Source organism: Epinephelus lanceolatus, chromosome 22 (genome assembly GCF_041903045.1).
Source record: "Epinephelus lanceolatus isolate andai-2023 chromosome 22, ASM4190304v1, whole genome shotgun sequence".
In the NCBI taxonomy this organism is placed as follows: Eukaryota; Metazoa; Chordata; class Actinopteri; order Perciformes; family Serranidae; genus Epinephelus; species Epinephelus lanceolatus.
The window spans coordinates 34,887,327-34,908,237 of record NC_135755.1 but is presented as its reverse complement, the minus strand read 5'-3'; the positions used below and the strand labels follow the sequence as shown (position 1 = coordinate 34,908,237).

Sequence of the window (20,911 nt, the reverse complement as noted above, 5' to 3'; positions counted from 1 at the left end):
GGCCACTACCCAGGCATCAATAATTGATGAGTTGGGAGTGGAACTGGATTGAAATCTACAGGCCATGGCAAAGCCAGATGGCTATCACAAACGTTATTGTTCATATGAGAAATAAACTGGATGGGAGTGTACCAGATGGACTGCAAAACCCTGAATTAGGTTCAGTGCTGAAATGATGAAATTTTGCACTTTGTACACATCTGTGCACATCTAGCATTAGGAAAAGACTGTGGTAAGTGTTGATAAAGAGGAACATGTTAACTGTTCAATGGAATAGACTCCAGCATGAAAGTCAGATGTGTTATGCAACCATCCAGCACCCCAACATCCACCTCCTTGACCTTCACAAACATCCAAAAGCATCACATAATACAGGACTCATCATTTCCTTCACTGGTACTAGATGTTGACCTTAGACAGAAATCATGAGGTATGAATTTGTCCAGTGTGGACATAATATCCTTACAGAGGGTTCATTTTTTCTAATATTGACAGAATCATTTGCTCAATGGAACTACTTCAGGGCAGATGCACTGTACTGCTGAAAGACTTAGATTTAAAGCCTGATCTGGCGAGTCCTGCTCGAGTTGTCTTTCTCTTAGGTTTTTTTGCATTTTTTAAAATATCTAAGATGTGGGAGGGAGAGGAATTGCGTTTATCTTTTCTTGAATATTTAAAAAAAAAAAAGCGAAGAGCTGATGAAGGATGGACATTTTAGACAGATAGAATTTTAGCAGATTTTAGATTATGTGATACTCGGGAGTATCATTCAGTTTGATCATTTTTAACTGGGCCTCTAGGAATGCTCACTTTGCTTATTTGTACTAGTTTTTGTAACATCTCTGTGCCTATTATCAGAGCATGTGAGCATGGGAGCATAGCCTAAAGCGATTGTTTCCTGTTTAGGAATTTAAGATTTACTGGCTCAGTGCTTGTCCTTACATGCCAGTAAACGACTTACGACCTACTCAGCATGTAAAATGCCATCAAGATTATTACAGATCAGTTGAAGTCTGACATGGACCACTGAATGCAAGTGGTCTCAGTCCAAAACAGAGCACCATCTAGGTAGGTCCAGGCATATTTTAAGGATCTGTATCAGCCGAACAAAAGCTGATCCTTTCTCTACTGATTTTTATTTTGTCTACCTGCTAGAGCTGCAATGCTGTGCTCCTCAATTGCAGCCAGGCTTTGCACTGCAACAATAACAAGTATGATAAAACCATGTGATTCATAGATCTCTAGAAATTAAGTAACACTGTGGGTGCATGATTCGGCAGTTTGTTTTATTACCTGCTGAGAATTGCATCCCCTCCTTTCTCAGACCAGGGGTCTCATTTATAAACAATCCGTAGGATCCATACTAGAAATGTACATACGTACAACAGTTTCTACAATCAGGCTTCCACCATTGCCAATTTCCCATCTCGACAATGATCGTAAGCATGGGTCAAAGTTTCTCCCGTCAGGTCTGTTTTTCTAGATTTTTATAGCCATGTAGGCATTGATTTGGGGTCCCAAGAACCAGTACATATATAAGAAGTTCTTTATTCCTTATGCCATACCGGCAATAAACACAGAATGACTGTATCAGAGAACTCTAATATTTTTATAAGATGTGCTCTCTTTTACTATTTATATAACTTTATTGCTCCTACCTCCCTATTAGCACTATTATAGCATATATATTGTAAAACTGTACGTTTTTAATGGTGTATTGTGGTACGTGACCTTTGCTGTTAAAGTTATCCATCCATCCATCCATATCAACTTTTGCAGGGAAAGTGGCGTATGCCTCGTTTTGTGCATACTGTGTTTAAAAATAAGGCCCCAGGTAAGTAAATGTCAGCCAAAATGCCCAAAAGAAGGTGTCAGGAGAGAAACTGAAAAGGTGGGTGCACTATGTAGCAGAACTGATTTAGTAGCTGCCAAAACTTTCACCCCATTATTTCAGCCAGGAAGACTGTTGCATATGAAATTCACACAGCCAAGCCAAAACAAACCTAAATAGAAGAAGTACATGGGCAACAACTACAGCTTGAATTCTTCCTCTCATCTTTACTCATCTGGATTTCATCAGTTTCCTCCACTTTTTTTCAGATCCCATCCAGCTGTGACCTTCAGGTCTCTACAGATGTTTAATATGGTTCAAACAGTTCGTCTTTTTTGTTGGGTGTGGTCCTTAAGCACAATCAGAGCCTTTTCCAATAGTCATTGAAATGTTGTCTCAGCTGTCAAACTATGGTCTGAATACTCTGACAAACTATTTGGCTCTATTTGGTCTTTCCTTTGTCATAGTCCCTGATTAATGAGTGACAGAAAAAAATGGCATTAACTGTCTTCTGAACTGTATGTTAGTGATTTTTTATATAAATCACATTTACATTTTATTATTTACTCTTCCACAGTTCCACCCTCTTGTTCAAATATGGTCACTTCTAGCCAAAAAAACCAAGATGATGATGGCCAAAATGACAACTCAAAACAGCAGTCCACAAACCAATGGGTAACGTCACAGTAAGTGATAAATAGAGTGCACTTGTATAGCACCTTTCTAGTCTTTCGGCCACTCAAAGCGCTTTTACAGTACATTACAGTTACATTCACCCATTCACACACAGTCACACACCAGTGGCCAAGGCTACCATACATGGTGCCACTTGCTTCTCAGTAACCATGCACACATAGTCACACACTGATAGAACAGCCATCAGGAGCAATTTGGGGTTCAGCCCAAGTGTACTTCAACACACATACAGGAGGAGCCAGGGATCAAACCTCCAATATTCCTATTAGTGGATGAGCCACTCTACCTCTGAGCAACACCCGCCCTTAGCTACGTCCATCATTTTTTGCAGTCTATGCTTGAAACCAGGTTGGTGGGAGTCAGGATATTCTGGTGCACATATGCAGCAGCAGAAAGTTTAATAAAGACAGCACACTTGCACACTAACTGTTTTTAGAGTGTCAGGAAAACAACCTGTTGTCAAAGAGGTGCTGATGAGGTGGGTACCTCATTGGGAATGAGGGGTGAAATGGAAGTTAGAATAGGAGATGAAGAGGTAAAATGGTGTCAGCAGATGCGTGGGGAATGAGGAGCATCCTGTATTAAACAAAGGGATTCACAATGTAGCCCAGTAGAGGGAGGGAGATGAGGGAGTTTTTTGTGGTTGGAGAAGGAAGATTGAATTTTGGATTGGCTTCGAGTTGCAGACTAGAAGGCAAGAGGAGGAGAGACTGACAGGCAAGGAGGACCCGAGAGGGCTTGGATTTCCGCCACCAACAAAGTTGGTGGCAGAAATCCAAGCCCAACCCTGAGCTGGAGGGGTTGGGCGGGAATACTGAGAAGTGAGAAGACACAAAATGCTAGGAGGCATGAGTGAGAAGGAGTCAGGTGAGGAGAGAGCTGATAGGACAGATAAGGTAAGAGAAGAGGGGGGCAGGGAGAGAAGCCTGTGGAGGACAGGGAAAATACAGGAGAAGGGTTTGAGAACTGTGTACGACTATATACAGTGCATACAAGATGCATCGCTGCTTGCAGCTTTCTCAAGAACTGCTCACACTCGACACTGCGCTTCTTTGGGTCCTGAGCAACACACACCTGTGGCTGCTGTGGCTCAGGAGATAGGGCAGTCGTCTACCAGTTGGAAGGTCTGTAGTTTGATCCCTGGCCCTTTCAGTCTTACTTCAATCTGATCATACACCTTGAATGGTGTATGACCAGTTTATAAATATGCGAATGCTGTGGGTGCTTGTGTTGTAAAGTGCTTTGATTGCCAGGACTAGGAAAGTGCTATATAAATGCAGCCCATTTACCTGTCATTTAGTCTGAGTGGGTGAAAGATCGCTGCAAAGATCAGCCTCTCATTGGGCGGAACGAGCCACCCGCTGAAGTCCAGCCCTACCACCTCCAGTTGCAGTTTTCAGCACGTCCTTTACTAACTTTTGCAGTGTTTGATCTTGCGGGGATGTAGCCATTTTTCTGCCATGGTTCGCGTCCTGTAGCCGATATTTTTATGGGCGTGTTACACCAAAACCTGTTTCCCCCCAGCAATATTTTTGTAAGCGCACCATTGCTGTGGCACCGCCAAGAATGATTGTGATTGGTTGAAAGAAATACAAGCAGCCGGGGCGTTTTTTTCTCCAATCTTAAAGTGAGAGTCGGCCCAGCCAGACCTTTCTTTTCTTGAGAAAGGTCTGGTGAGCGAGACTACCTGTCATTACATAGTTCATCCCCCAGCAGTGTCAGAGTATTGTATCATTTCTGTTGGAAAACTTTACAGCCTCAATGAAGTCAAAGCCCAGCTATTTCTGGGCATTCATACTGAAAGTTACGTGATGCTGGATGTTGCCACAATGTAACATCTCTGGTCTCTCCTTCATCTGTTCTTAATTGTACTGTAGCGAGCAACAGAGAGCAATAAAGTACATAACGCACTACTAATAAATATGCTCCTTAGATCTTGCACTCAAGGCTGCACTACATTAGATCCTTAGAAATAAATTTGCCAAGTGTGAAGTCAAAGGATGAATTGTTGTCCAGAAAATCAAAGGACAATATAGACAGACAGTGACTTTTTAGTTAGATGCTTAATGAAGCAGTTCCTGTGTGGGATGATATCTGGACATACTTGTTAGTCTAAATGTAAAGGGCCAGTTTGCAAAATTATAAAAATATTTTCTCTTGTGGTATCTGTCCAGTCCCACTGTTGGTTTTATATTTACAAGTTTTCAGGTTTCTGCCTCCACAACAATACTATCGAGGTGAACAGAATTTAGATTGTGCTGCTCAAAGCACAAACAATTCATTTTGAACCCGAAATAGCAAAATGTCTTTCAAAAATAACGTCTTGGTGACAATCAGCAGATCTCAGTGGGTGACCTCATGTACTGCGGGTGGACCAACCCTTTTAAGTCTTGAATTACCACATTGCCGGCGTATGCATCCACAAACCAGCCAAGTTGCAGTTACAGTTTATATCCATGTCTGTCTCGACTCATATAAATACATGGGTGTTCATATTCATATTCTAAACCTGGATGCTTTGCATGTCTTTAATCCGGCACTGGCAGTCACAGTGAAAATGACCTTTGACCTTTTGGATATAAAATTTATAATTTTATCCGATCAGACATTTGTGTAAAATTTTGTCATATTTAGTGTATGAATTATTGAGTTATGGGCAAAAACATGTTTTGTTAGATCACAGTGACCTTGACCTTTGACCACCAAATTCTAATCAGTTCATTCTTAAGTCCAACTGCACCTTTGCAACAAATTTGAGGAACTCCCTCAAGAATTTCTTGAGATATTGCCATCATGAAAATGAGACAAATGCAAGGCCACAGTGACCTTGACCTTTGACTTACAAATTTTAATCAGTTAATCATTTAGTCCAAGTGGACGTTTGTGCCAAATGTGAGGGATCAAGATAGCATGTTTACAAAAATTAAACAAACACCACGTCAAAAAGACAAAACCAACAAAATGTAATCATTTCATTGTTGAGTCTAATTAGACATTTGTACCAAGTTTGAGTTAATCTCACAAGTCCCTCTTGAGATATCCCTTTCTCAAGAATAAGATGAGCCAGGTCACAGTGACATTGACCTTTGACCACCAAATTCTAATCAGTGCATCGTAAAGTCCAGGAAGACATTTGTGCCAAATTTGAGGCATTGAGATATTGCATTCAAAAGAATGAGATGGATGCAAGTTCACAGTGACCTTGACCTTTGACCACAAAAATCTCATCAGTTGATTGTTGATACCAAGTGGACATTTGTGCCAAATTTGGAAGAATTGCCACAAGGCAATCTGTAGACACCAGAATTATTGTTCTAGGTTAGTGATTAAATCACAAAGAAAAAACATAGTGTATGTAACTTACGTTTGATTTTTTTTACTTTTGTATAACAAAGCATTTGACAGTGATGACAAAACATAAAAGATACATATGAATCCAAGAAAACCATTTTGAACACTGACTGTAGGATACTATGTACTGTGTACAAGGACAAAGTCTAGCGTTCTGAGTAATACATTTCACCTCCCAGCCAGGCAGCTGCACTTGGGACTGGAGACAATGTCATGCTTCTAATTGTTGACAAGTTTTTACAAGCTGGGGAGTAACAGTAAAAAGTTCCCACACCCCACACAGTGTAGCTTGAAGTTGGCAATATTGTTAAAAGAAAGAAAACTGGAGGCCACATTCTAGCTGTTGATCTGAACACTGAAGAAGTGGAAGGTGTGATGATAAGGGAGTTGTTGTATGAGGTAACTAAACCTTGGAAATGTCACTAATGATTCAGTATCCTCACAGTATCTGCTGTATCCATGGTTACTTCAACCGTATCAGTCCAGGTTGGCAAATATTTATGAGCGGTTTGATCCAGAGGCACCATCTTCATCATCAGGTGGACAGGCGACAAAGTCAGCCAACATGGAGGCCATGGCTTCGTCATCCAGCTGAGGGACAGACAGAGAGAGAGAGAGAGAGCTGCTGAGACCATGCTCTGGGATCTGTCAGCAGAGATGTGTCTGATGCAAACGAAGGCAAATTCTATTCAGACTGCAAAGTGCTTTATGGGATATATTTTGACAATAAGGGTTAAAAATAATGTGTAGAATTTTTGGCATTTTAAGGCATTTTTGATATTACTGTGATGATTTACATTTTGTTTTCAGATGATCCACGTGGGGCAGCCTTTTATATTTTTGTCCCAGGGGACAGTCAGAAAATTTGTACTGGTAAATATGTGTTGGTGTGACATTAATCATCACATCAATAACTGCCTTTGTGGAGATACACGTAAACATCTTTGCTAACCTATGTGGAAGAGTGTGTTATGGGTAACTTTAGTCTCAAGTCTCAACAATGCTGCATGTCCAGTGAGCAGACTGGATGATCCAACAACCTGTTGGTAGGTTCTCTCCATTTTTCCTTTTAGAGTCTGGCGGTACATTTCAGCAGAGTACTGCCAGTAATCTTCTAGCACAGTGACTTGTGGTAGCATAGAAACTGGGTCTCATTTAATGTGCATATTTATTACTGACTGCAGCAAAGGTAGGCAAACATTAACAAAGAGCAGCAAGTTGTCTTCTTCTTCTACTACTGAAATCCACTGTGTCACCAAACAATAGAGGCAGCCTACACAGCAGGAATGCTACTTGCCACTGCCCTCTTGTGGTTGGGAGTATTAACAGCTCTTATCACTATTAATAATAATAGATAAAGAAAAGTGTGGGGTTGGGGCATTAACTTTTTTCCCGCTTCTGAGGGAGGCAAGACAAAAATATTTTATAAACCACTGTACTAGAAGAACACAGGAAACTAAATTCCTTGTTAACACTATGCCCGCCATTGCCGATACCTTCCGTCATTTATGACAAAGCGCAGACGAAAACTTTTACTGTTGTGTAAGCCATGGAGATGTGGATGGACTCAAGACTCTGACTACATTCTGAATGTGATTTAGACGAAAAACAAGTTGGTTCAAATTGACATCAGGAAATGAGAAAAAAATGTAAAAAAAACAACAACAAAAAAACCAAAAACAAACGTTAAATGGATTTTGTACATGAAAATGACACACAAATTCAAGTGTTAATAAAAAAGGAATGGAATAAGATAGAATAAAATGTTTTTGTGTATAAAAACAGAAGGTCTGTTCTTAATTTTTTGGTATATACTGTTTACATATTCAGAGAACAAATTTTTCTGTGGGTCTTCAAAGATTAGTGAATATGATCAAAAAATGCTAGTGGTGGCTGGCAACTTAAAAATAATATTCTGGCAAGGAAAGTGTTAAGGAACTTAATACTGTTGCCCATGTGTTAATTTAATCTTCACTCTGTGTTGATGAATCCAGATCCTTCTATCTTTGTTTCAGAGATGTACTTGTTTGTTTATGCTGTAACTGGGGTTACACTGATTTCGGTTTCCTGATTTTTTTCTACGCTTTCCTAACACTGAGGTTTGACTTGGTCGACTTTGTTACAATGCTATCATAACCACTAGAACTGTCGACAAGAGCCTTATAAATAAAAACACAGATGTAATATATAGTAATAAAACAGTTTACCCCACAAAACAAACGGGAAAAAAACAGTCCAAACATAACTTACCACCAACTGCTCTTTCTTGAGTATGGCAATTGTGTGTAGCAGTAAATTAATCAAATTTGTTTTAATCTGTAAAATAGCAACTGTCTTTTAAGGGCTGCTGCATTTAAACCCAAAATAAGTATTCATTGATTACTCATTTATTATTCAAGAATTTATATGAGCACCAAATTAAGTTTATTAAAAAGACCAGGAAACTATTCTGAAGTGACAGCTTTGTAAAATCAAGTTTAATCTTGAGGGCTCATCTGGCTAAGACATTAAGTTTAAGGCTGTGAGATCCTTATTACCTTTACACCATTTACCATGACTCATGTCACCATAGCAACTTTGAACATGGATTTGTTGTTCGTGGTGCTGCAAAGTTCATTTTCCAGTCTTAATTTCATTTGCATCCAACTGAAATATCCACATTATCCTGGAGTCCAGGGCCTGAAATTAACTTTTGTCACCACCTGCCACTATGTCAAGGGAGGTTTTTTTGTTTTGTCTGACACTCACTTTTGGTACTTTAAGTATATTTGATTCTAATACTTTGGTTCTTTAACTTGAGTAAGATTTTATTATTTTTTGGGGGTGGGACATATGCATGTGCATACATGAACACACCTGCCTACATTAGGAAGCAAGACTCAGCAACTTTACTTGGTTTTAAGGAGCTGCAGCATTTCTTAATGGATAAACTGACGCAGTTACAAGTGGCCATGTATAGTATGTGTGTGCGCATCTTTTTATTGATGTTTATTGGTTTGAGTTTGGTGAACTTCGACTGTCAATCTAGAGCTTTGATTTGCTGCCCTAACCTGATTGGGTCTGACCCGACCCACGGGAGTAGTTTCTCAACATTCCCCCAGGTTTGAACTAGGTCAGGGTGGTGCTCCTCACACAGAGTGCCAAGAGTCTCCGCTGCTGGTTCTCAGAAGAGCAAAACGGTTTCCAACAGCGTTCCAAGTGCACTCCGGTGCTCTTTTTGCTTGTAATTATTATTATTTTTTAAATCAGGCTTAGGCTAGAGTTCTCAGTTTTAACCTGAGCCCAGGTCCGAGTCTGACGGGTCAGACCAGGTTCAGGTTGACTGACCCACATGGGTAGGGCTCAGGCTGTGGGAAAAAAAAATCTTATAAATAAATAAATAATTAGAATTACCGCCCTGCAGTTGTATGCCTCTGCGCACCAGTCAAGTTTCTCTTACAATTTACATGTACAGTACAGGCCAAAAGTTTGGACACACCTTCTCATTCAATGCGTTTTCTTTATTTTCATGACTATTTACATTGTAGATTCTCACTGAAGGCATCAAAACTATGAATGAACACATGTGGAGTTATGTACTTAACAAAAAAAGGTGAAATAACTGAAAACATGTTTTATATTCTAGTTTCTTCAAAATAGCCACCCTTTGCTCTGATTACTGCTTTGCACACTCTTGGCATTCTCTCCATGAGCTTCAAGAGGTAGTCACCTGAAATGGTTTCCACTTCACAGGTGTGCCTTATCAGGGTTAATTAGTGGAATTTCTTGCTTTATCAATGGGGTTGGGACCATCAGTTGTGTTGTGCAGAAGTCAGGTTAATACACAGCCGACAGCCCTATTGGACAACTGTTAAAATTCATATTATGGCAAGAACCAATCAGCTAACTAAAGAAAAACGAGTGGCCATCATTACTTTAAGAAATGAAGGTCAGTCAGTCCGGAAAATTGCAAAAACTTTAAATGTGTCCCCAAGTGGAGTCGCAAAAACCATCAAGCGCTACAACGAAACTGGCACACATGAGGACCGACCCAGGAAAGGAAGACCAAGAGTCACCTCTGCTTCTGAGGATAAGTTCATCCGAGTCACCAGCCTCAGAAATGGCAAGTTAACAGCAGCTCAGATCAGAGACCAGATGAATGCCACACAGAGTTCTAGCAGCAGACCCATCTCTAGAACAACTGTTAAGAGGAGACTGCGCCAATCAGGCCTTCATGGTCAAATAGCTGCTAGGAAACCACTGCTAAGGAGAGGCAACAAGCAGAAGAGATTTGTTTGGGCCAAGAAACACAAGGAATGGACATTAGACCAGTGGAAATCTGTGCTTTGGTCTGATGAGTCCAAATTTGAGATCTTTGGTTCCAACCGCCGTGTCTTTGTGAGACGCAGAAAAGGTGAAAGGATGGATTCCACATGCCTGGTTCCCACTGTGAAGCATGGAGGAGGAGGTGTGATGGTGTGGGGGTGTTTTGCTGGTGACACTGTTGGGGATTTATTCAAAATTGAAGGCACACTGAACCAGCATGGCTACCACAGCATCCTGCAGCAACATGCCATCCCATCCGGTTTGTGTTTAGTTGGACGATCATTTATTTTTCAACAGGACAATGACCCCAAACACACCTCCAGGCTGTGTAAGGGCTATTTGACCAAGAAGGAGAGTGATGGAGTGCTGCGGCAGATGACCTGGCCTCCACAGTCACCGGACCTGAACCCAATCGAGATGGTTTGGGGTGAGCTGGACCGCAGAGTGAAGGCAAAGGGGCCAACAAGTGCTAAACACCTCTGGGAACTCCTTCAAGACTGTTGGAAAACCATTTCAGGTGACTACCTCTTGAAGCTCATGGAGAGAATGCCAAGAGTGTGCAAAGCAGTAATCAGAGCAAAGGGTGGCTATTTTGAAGAAACTAGAATATAAAACATGTTTTCAGTTATTTCACCTTTTTTTGTTAAGTACATAACTCCACATGTGTTCATTCATAGTTTTGATGCCTTCAGTGAGAATCTACAATGTAAATAGTCATGAAAATAAAGAAAACGCATTGAATGAGAAGGTGTGTCCAAACTTTTGGCCTGTACTGTATGTCTGTAAAAAACATGGATGCTTCACACACAGAAGACCTATACATCAGCACAGTTTCAAGGTGGAAACCCAAGATTAGTGGGTGTCCCAAACAGGATGGGATTAGGATTACGGAAAATGAATGAATAAATCAATGAATGGTAGGTGGTGGGTGCTGATGTCAGACCCGGCTGGAGTCCAAACTAACATGAGAATAAACTCTGGTGTTTTATTTTCACCTATTTTTCCCCTCAGGGATTAATAAAATATATAAAATTTAAAAAAATTAAATTAAATTATTTGATGTTTTGTGTAACCTCAACTGTTTAACAACACATATACTTCTAAGTCTGCAAAAAGCATATGATTAAATGATTAATCCTGTACACATCTGAACCACAAAACCAGTTAATGTTTACCTTTTTCTTCTCAGTGCTTTGCCCCTCCTCTTCTTCCCTTTGCTCCTCCTCTCTCTTCCTCTTCACTCCTTTCCCCTCCTCTCCCTCACTCTCTCCGCCTCCTCCTCCTTCTGTCTCCTGCTGCTCTGCTTGTGTGTCGTCTCTTTTCTCAGCGTCCGACTCTTCTTGCTCTTTTGTACTGGGGCCTGTTGAGGTTTCGGGATCTTCTGCTGCTGCTGCTGCTGCTGCTGCTGCTGCTGTTGATGAGTCTCCCTCCTCAACAACTGCTAGCTGCTCCTCTTGATCACTGGATGGCTGGTTGTCACTCACACTGGCTTCCTTTGCAGGTTCAGCTCCTGACTCCTGTTGAGTGGAGGAGAGTCAGTTTAGGGTGGCGAGCTCAGTTTCCTTGGAACAATAACAGCTTTAGTGGAACAAAAACAAAGATAACAAAGGAGGGCATGGCATCCGGTTTTACAAAGAAACCTTACATGTTTTCAGTGTTCAAAATAACACAACACACAGACTTATTCTTGGACAGTCACAATCCACTGTCTACCACCTAAATCACTGCTGATACAGAGGCCATGTGTATGATTCAGGAGTGAAGACGGGAAGTGGAACGAGAGGAATGTGGAGAAATGAAGAAGTCCTTGGAGTTATGCCCATTTTCAACCTAAGACTCAAACTGCCAGAATGAATGGACTTTAGAACCCTGTCTTTGTTACAAATGCTCCACGTTTTTAACATGCTGGGAAAAGTAAAGGCTGTATTTTATAATAAATCCATCATAGATACCAGTGTCCTGGATTGTTTTCATAGCCTTTGGCCTTTTTATCCAGCACCACCCTCAATTGTTTCCCCTCTTTCAACCATAACATCCTTTGCTCTGTTTTCCTTTCCATTTCATTCCCTCTCACTCTTACCTGTCAAACTGCTTGTAACAGGTCAACATCTACTGAGTTAACTTTCAACTAAATTCAGCTAAAACACAGCTCACACCTTAACTCATTTTAGTGCACATTAACTTCTACTAGGGTGGGGGTCCATTTGTGTTTTCCTCTGGCAGAAAGTGCTGGCAGGGTGCCGGGGATTACTTCATCTCAGAGCGTAGCAATGCCTTCTTGATTATGTTAACAGATGGTTGACTACACAGCTACCAACTTACTAGCAACACAGACAGTGATAAAACCAATTGCTAGCCATTTTTAAAGATACCACTGTCCGCTTGATGCAAACAGTGGCACAGCACATATTTGGTGTAGAGAAGTGTTTTGTGTGGTTTGTCAACCTGTACTGTTAGTCAAGTTCAGGCAGCTCTATTTGGTCTTACTGTCTAAAAAAAGCATAGGCAATTAGTTTCTAACTGTGTCTGTTGTTCTTTGTATCTCATCAATCCTTATTAAATGAAAAACAAGTTAAACTAGTCTTAAGGACAGTATTGCACCCATCCCAGTGATGTCCCCAGCTAGCTTACTGTAAGATGTCTGTGCCCTTTTCTAGTAAATCTAGGTGGATTTCAAATTTGGTTGTAGTGTCATATCTTGCCCAAGGTAAAATTCAAACAAACAGTCATGTTGTTCAGGGTTTCATCTCCACTTTAAGGTGTTATGTGGCAGACTACTTCTTGACTGGGTTTGGAACTTCGTGGAGTCTCTGCTGGTTGCCTGGAAACAGATAAGTGCCAAGATACAGTCTGGCAACCTCCCATTAAAGAAACAAGATGGGCTAATCACTGAACTTTATAGGTGCTGGCAGGTGGATTTTGTTACTGTTGGATGGAGCCTGATGAGCAGTTCCCTTATGTTTTCTAGTCTTTATGCTAAGCTAAGTCCGAGTATAGGTTTGTGCCAAATTTGAAGAAAACCCTTAAAGGTAGGGTCTGGAGGATTTTCCAGTTGCTGTTTGTAAACACACATTCAAATTCGGCTCCTCCTATCAGGCTCAACTCTCCCGGATGTACAGAGCCCGGAGGAACGGAAGAAGGCTTCACAGAAGAGGTTCAGGCAAGGCTTGCGCTCGTGCACGCTTGGACACGCTCAGGCACAGCACCCGCGCTCTCTCATTGGCTGGGGAAATCACTGCCCAGAAGCGGTCCGAGCTCACAAACACATCAAAATACAGTTAAAGGGCAGGAGCTCTGCAAACAGAGTCACCACCACACATGAGAAGCAGCCCATAGGTGATGATTAAGCAGGATTTCATTTGTATATGTCTATATTTTGTTTTGTTTGAAAATCCTCCAGATCCTACCTTTAAGCTGTTCTTCAGATATTGCGTTCACAAGAATGAGATGACACAAGGTCACAGTGACCTTGACCTTTGACCTATGACCACCAAAAACTAAAGAAGTTCATCATTGAGTCCAAGAGAACATTTTGGCCAAATTTGAAGACATTCTCTTGAGGTATTCTTGAGATATCAAGTTCACAAGGATGGAAGAGACAGACGGATGGACAACCCTGAAACATAATGCCTCCTGCCACAGCTATCTCTGGTGCAAAGGCATTGAAGTTCCCTTTTCTTTCATCCTTCCACCCTTTTTTGGATTTCAGTGCATTTTAACACTTTGAAGTGGTCAGTGTGCTTTTAAGGTGAGATTCTAAAGCTAATGTTACCAACCTGTTGATTCTGATTGGTTGTGCATTCTTCTGCAGCAGCAGCTGTCAGCTCAGTCTCATTGGCTCCTTGCTCCCATGACCTTGCCTCTTCCTGCAGCCCTCCACCCTCTCCTTCTTCTCCTCCTCCTCCTGCTGCTGCTCCCCCTCCCTCCTCCTCCGTCTCCTCCCTCTCCTCCAGTGCTCCTCCAGTGACACACAGGATTTGTGGCATGGTGGGGTCGTCCATCCTTTCGCTTTCGTCCTCCTCTCCCTCCCCCTCCCGTGCCTCCTCTAGGACACCTATGCTCTCCACCTTTTGCACCTTTATCCTGTCCTCTCCGAACACCGACCTGTTGGTCTGGATCTCCTCTATCCCTCCCTCTGCTTCTCCCTCCACACTGAATCCAGCCATCCCTCCTTCATCCACCGCTGCTCTGAGCACCTTCCCCCCCTCTATCCCAGCCTCTCCGGCCTTGTCCTCCACTCCCTCCAGTGGAGGTATATCCCCATCATCCTCCTCCTCCTCCTCTTCCTCCAGCTCTTCCCCCTCTTCTTCATCAAATTCATCATACTCTTCCCCATCATAAAACTCCTCCTCATTAAAATCGCTAGCTTCCTCCTCCTCGTCCTCCTCATCCATTCCTTCCTCCTCTTCCTCATCCAGCTCTTCATCATCCTCCATGTCCTCCTCCTCCTCCTCCTCTTCGTCCGTGCTGTTGATGTTGATGACAGCTGAGTCTTCATTGCTGGTGGGCGGTGGTTGGTGCTGGTGGAGGTGCCGTCCCTGTTGGCTAAGCTGATTCTGCAGCTGGTGCATCTGGAGCGGTAGACTCATAGGACCCGGCTGGCCTGGTGTGGACGGCTGCATCAGCATCTGCTGCAGCTGGGGTCTGCTAGGCATTGAGTCTCCCAGACCACCAGGTGGAGCAGGGAGTGTGGTGGAGTTCAAAGGTGGAACCAGGGAGACAACTGAGGCGCTGGAAGGAGGGAAGGAGTTGATAGGGGTGGTGGAGGTGGTGAGTAGAGGGGAGGAGGTGGCCAGGTCATTGGGGAGTGAGACGCCGTCTATTGTGGTTGTTGTTGCTGTGGTGGGGACCATGGTGACAGATTCTGCACCTGGTAGTGTGACTGGAGCACCCCCTGGTGCAGTGGAGGCCATGTTCTGAGAGTTTGCTGCCACTGCAGGCTCATCCTGCTGGTTCTCCATGTTAAGCATCCCCGGGGGAACGATGACTACACTGTCGTCTGAGTCACTGGCCAGAGAGATCTCCACATCCTGCGCTTCCTCTCTGTCATAACGGACGAACACGGGCCTCTGCCCCTCTGGAAGGCCCAGCCCAGCAGGGTCCTGCTGGTGGTGTGCATGGGGGGACAGGATCATGTCTCCCGGGGTGGGGGCCTGGCCTGGCAGCCCCGGAACCAGGGAGAGGTGGTTCTCCAGAGAACCCAGCAGGGAAGTTGGTCCAAGGCCGAGGGAGTGGCGGGTGGGGAATGGAGGACCAGGGGGAGGGCCTCCTAGGAGCGTTGGTAAAGTGAGTCCAGGAGTAGGTCCCTGGGCGGAGGGGAGGACTGGAGCAGTAGGGGTGGGTTTCAGGGTGAGGGGTGGTAAGGGGAGGGCAATGGAGGGAGTGCGGGGGTGGAGAAGGGAGTTACAGATGGTCAGAGCCTCAGTGCAGAATGTGGACACCTGCAAAGGGAGCGAGGGGAGACAAGCACAGAGAGTTCTTAAAAACTGTGAAATGACTTGAAGTAAAACTGTCCATAACAATAACAATGTCAGGTAACAAACTGCATCAGGCGACCTTGACCTTTAACCCTTGACCACCAAAAACGAATCAGTTCATCTTTGTGTGGCCAAATTTGAAGAAATTTCCTCAAGCTGTTCCTGAGATATTGCATTCACGAGAATGAGATGGATGGAAGATCAGGGCGTTCTTGAGATATCGCTTTCACAATAATGAGACAGACAAGGTCCCAGTGACAATGACCTTTAACCACCAAAATCTAATTAGTTCATCGTAGTGAAAGTTTGTGCTCATTTGAACAAATTCCTTCAAGGCATTCTTGAAATACTGCATTTTCATGAATGCAATATTTCATTCATTCACATGAATGGGACGTACGTACGCACAGGCAGACGGACACCCCAAAAACATATTGCCTCCGGCCACAGGTATTGCTGGCGCAGACGCACAATAAAGATGCGTTTTACTCATCATCCATTTTTCAAAGTTGTAGTCAGTTCAACCCATGGTTACATTACAGTTGCCAATGCACAGTTTAAAGGGATAGTGCACCCAAAAATGAAAATTCAGCCATTATCTACTCACCCATATGCCGACGGAGGCCCTGGTGAAGTTTTAGAGTCCTCACATCCCTTGCGGAGATCGGCGGGGGGAGCGGCCAGCACACCTAATGGCTGACGCCGCCCCAGACTAACGTTCAAGAACACAAAATTGAATCCATAAAATATCTCCAACATGCTCATCCCTAGTGATCCAAGTGTGCTGCAGCCCCGACATAGAAAGTTGTTTGGAAAAACGTCATTTGAACTCTGTTTTTAGCCTCACTGTAGCCTGTAGCTCTGACTGCTTCTCTGTGCTCCGCGCTCACATGTACGTGCTTGCGCAAGACCAGCGAAAGCATGAGCTTTGGCTCACCCGTGTTTACATCACGTGACACGTGCACCACAGGGGGAGACAACAGTAACCACAGAGCTAAAAGATAATTTGCACTACGGTCTTTTAGCAAAGGACAGCCCAACATGTCTGAAGACTGAAAACTGAGGAGGAGCAGCATTTCTTTGTTGAGCCGTATTTGTTTGAGCCCGAGTATACGGACGGAACTCAGGCTACTGGACGAAGCAGCCGCCGCAGCTCATGAGCCTAACCCTCAGCCAGCCGCAGAATACCGGAGTCGAGCACTGGAAACCTGGTGGTGAAGTTGTTTCAAATGCAAAGCAATGCCAACAGATGAGGAAAGTCTTTGCTGCTCAGACTGGGAATTGGCGATGCCTGCACTTGAGAATCTGGACATCAGTACTGACGAGACTGTTGCTCTTCAGAGACTGTGCATCACCAATCACCCTGAGCGCGCACACATGAGCGCGGAGCACAGAGAAGCAGTCAGAGCTACAGGCTACAGTGAGGCTAAAAACAGAGTTCAAATGACGTTTTTCCAAACAACTTTTTATGTCGCGGCTGCAGCACACTTGGATCACTACGGATGAACAGTATGGAGATACTATGCGGATTCAATTTTGTGTTCTTGGACGTTAGTCTGGGGCGCCATCAGCCATTAGGTGTGCTAGCCGCTCCACCCGCCGATCTCCGCAAGGGATGTGAGGACTCTAAAACTTCACCAGGGCCTCCATCGGCATATGGGTGAGTAGATAATGGCTGAATTTTCATTTTTGGGTGCACTATCCCTTTAATGTACCAATTTTGGCCATGTTCAGATGGGCAAAGGCCCATCTACCAGTGTTCATTTAGACAAATATTTAAAAAATATTTTATTCTTAGTTGCCTTCTGAAAATCGCAGTTGGTTTTAAGTAGCGTTGGATCTTTTTCGGGTTTTGCTGGTGCAGTGCGGTGTACAAACTTAAACAGATTGGATTTTATGCAAACTAAGTAGTGCACATGTGCCAACCGTGCATGCAGCTTGTTGCAGTTACTTGTGATAGATTCTTTTTTTTGCCAACTTTTAGCTTTTAGCTCTCTTTGTACTTGTTCTTTTTTTTTACTTGTAAATTATTATTATTATTTTAAAGATATTTTTTGGGCTTTTTAGCCTTTAATGTAGAGGACAGACAAGTGTGAAGGAGGGAGAGAGAGAGGGAGTGACATGCAGCAGCAAAGGGCCACAGACTGGAGTCGAACCCGGGCCGCTGCGGTAGCAGCCTTGTACATGGGGCGCCTTCTCTACCACTAAGCCACCGGCGCCCCTTACTTGTAAATCATTAAGCCATACCCTGACATGCAACTATAAAGATTTCTGGTTTACTTTTTTAGATAATGTGCCACAATACACATATTTGTGTATTTTTACACACTTACATACTCAGCACAGTGAACATATTTTTATTCTTAATATCTTAAGTTCAAGTAAGTGAAAAAAGTGAAAAATTGCAGCATAATGCACATTTCTATTTCTATTTTATTTTAGTGCTTTATATTACATACTTCTATTTTATTCTCTTATTCTTACTTCTTATAATTCTCGCTGCTTTTTTTTTTTTTTTTTTTTTTAACATCGGAGCGACTGTAACGAATCACAATCCCCTCGTATCAGTAAGTATTTCGGATTCTGAACTTGTATTACATTAGTTAGAAGCAAAACAGAGATGTGATTGACTGAATATTGTGTTTCTTAACAGACTAGCGGAACCACGTGTCCAACAAGCCGTGGGCTGAGCATGGTATAATGAATGAGATCAGATTTCAGTACAGGTAGGTGGAGGAGTGCATGTTGTGTTTGTTTACTGGAAAATTCATGCGTTTTTTGGGGTGACAAAATGAAACATGGCAGAGTTAGTCTCGCAAGTAAAGTAAAACAGCACCAATATAGTGACATTGTGGATTTGAAGACGACAAAAGAGGTGTCCTAACTCGCCAGGAAAACAAGGTGCGCTCCTTAGAGTTGTCTGTCTCTAAAGTACCTCAATGGATGCAGGACGGCTGATTCGTGAAATATATTGAATATAAATATTGAATATTTTAATTATTGATACAATAAAAATCTATTTAAAGGGGGCACATGGCTGAAGGGAGAATGCCAGGGAGCTGAAAGTTTCTGATAAATTACCAACACTAATAACAACCTACTTGCTATCACAATATAAACATCATATATAATTATATTACATTAAATATCATTACATATATCACAATATAAAACGTGTTTTCTGTTTAAGAAGTACAAATGTAGGAAGATAGCAAGTATGCTACTTGCCCATCTTTTACAAGGTTATGTCTCCAGTCTAAGAAGCACACTCTCAGAAGCACAGCTTATATTTACATGGTTTGTTCGCATGACAAAACAGAAGTGCATATTTAATGGATTCAATGTTGACAGAGAGTTTCAATGTTACGTCATGCCACACAATAGTCAGACCCTAGTTTGCTGTTAGGACACGCTTTCATTATGTTCCACTTGGGAGCAGCTGCTAAGCCAAATGTGTTAAAATTTCATAAACAGGTCCAGTGTTTGGCTTCATATGAAACTGGTTTGAACATTTTCACTCCGGCCTAATCCGTAAAGTCACATTTTAGTATTTCTCTTTTGTTTTAGTCAAGATTTAGCCAATGGAACTCAGTTTTAATTTCAGCTTCATTTTAGTCAATGTTTTTTAGTCATAATTTTCTCAGACACTTTAATGACACTGAACTGAATTTTGCTAAAGGCTATTTGTCCTGGCAGTAAAAATTCCAATGAGAAGTAAGCAGTCCTTGAACATTGTGTTTAGTCATCTCGGCTAAGAATGTGTCACTGATGTATCTTACTTCTTTAATAACATTAAGTAGTATTAGTTTTTCATATTATGAAAAAGAATGTCTGAAGGTATCTATATTACTATTACTTCATATTCCTAATATTACTGAGGTCTGCTGTTAAATCTGGTGTCAATCAGGAGTTATAAAGTCTGTGTCATTACAGCACACAAGTGGAGCATTAGCTGGGAAACATTAAGCAATTGGAACTAAAATGAATCATATTAAATATTTGCAGAAGGAGTAAATGTCTGCTTATGCCTTGTTAGAAATCACAAATCATCTTTTGGAAGCAGTAGATGTTTACAGTAGCTACCTTGGGGGTCTGTTAAATTTAACTATATATTACAAATGATTAAAATAGAATGCTCTGAGACAGCTACTGTGATCTCACTTAGGTTGTCTGCCTTAACACAGCCAACTATTTGGTCTTATCTTTACTGCTCAACTCATAATAAACAGAGATTTCACCCACATTCACGTTGTGATTCTTTTTTCATTTACGCTGCTGTTTTTAATTTAGTCATGAAATAAAAAGGACATAAACTAATACTTACTCATATTTTCGTTGACAAAATTATCACTGATTCTACTGTTTACCTTGCAATATCACAACAAACAGTAAAATAATTGTTTCTGCGATAAGTTTCCATTCCATTTTCAGCTGCTTATCCCAGCCCAGGTTGTGAGAGCAGCAGGCCAAGTGATGCACCACAGTCAGACATCCCTCTGCCCAGCAATGCTTTCCAGCTCCTCCTGGGGGACCCCAGGGCATTCCCAGGCCAGATGAGATATGTAATCCCTCCAGCGTGTTCTGGGTCTACCCCAGGGCCTCCTACTAGTGGGATGTGCTCAGAACACCTCAAATGGGAAACACCCAGGAGGATCCTGATCAGATGCTTGAACCACTTCAACTGACCCTGACCATGGCCTCAAATTTGGAGATGCTGACTTTCACCCCAACTGCTTCACACTTGGCTGCAGAACTGCCCCAGCGCATGCTGGAAGTCACAGACTTAGAAAACCTCAAACAGTATAGAGACCATAACTTACAGTTGACAACTCAGAGTTCTAAAATCCTGTCTCATAGTGTTATAAGCTGCTGTACAAAAAATTTGCCGTATGATAAAAATTCAAACTCATTGATCCGTTCCTCGAAACTGGCAACCACACTTGTTGCACTCAGCAGTGCCTTACTCCTACACGCTCCCTCCCTCCCTTCTTCCCTCCCTCAAAGCTGTCACCTTGAGGTTGCGGTCGTTGCGTCCGCTGCTGAGGATGGACACAGCACAGGTCAGAGGTGGTGGCCAACAGGGTGATGGGACCAGGACCAGAGCCAGCAATAGCCTGAAAATACAGATCAAAACACTGATATGAACCATCCATACTGCATAACACAACAGCCAACAGTCTTCACTGATCTCATCTTTGCTACAACAAACTAGTGAAGCTAAACATTATCTAATGCACGTGTGCCTGACAGG

At 42.5% G+C, this 20,911-nt stretch overlaps 1 protein-coding gene across 1 annotated transcript in view; it reads right to left on the bottom strand.

Annotated features, from left to right (window-relative positions):
• Positions 1-5,887: 5,887 nt before the first annotated feature.
• Positions 5,888-20,911, bottom strand: part of pelp1 (proline, glutamate and leucine rich protein 1) — a 31,060-nt gene continuing 16,036 nt past the window's right edge. Inside the window, exons 16-19 of the mRNA XM_033651630.2 lie at positions 20,672-20,774; positions 13,960-15,624; positions 11,359-11,700; positions 5,888-6,469 (exon numbers count right to left, since the gene is read on the bottom strand). Of these exons, the coding sequence (XP_033507521.2) occupies positions 6,377-6,469; positions 11,359-11,700; positions 13,960-15,624; positions 20,672-20,774 (2,203 nt within the window). The 3' untranslated portion in view covers positions 5,888-6,376. The remainder of the gene's footprint in view (positions 6,470-11,358; positions 11,701-13,959; positions 15,625-20,671; positions 20,775-20,911) is intronic.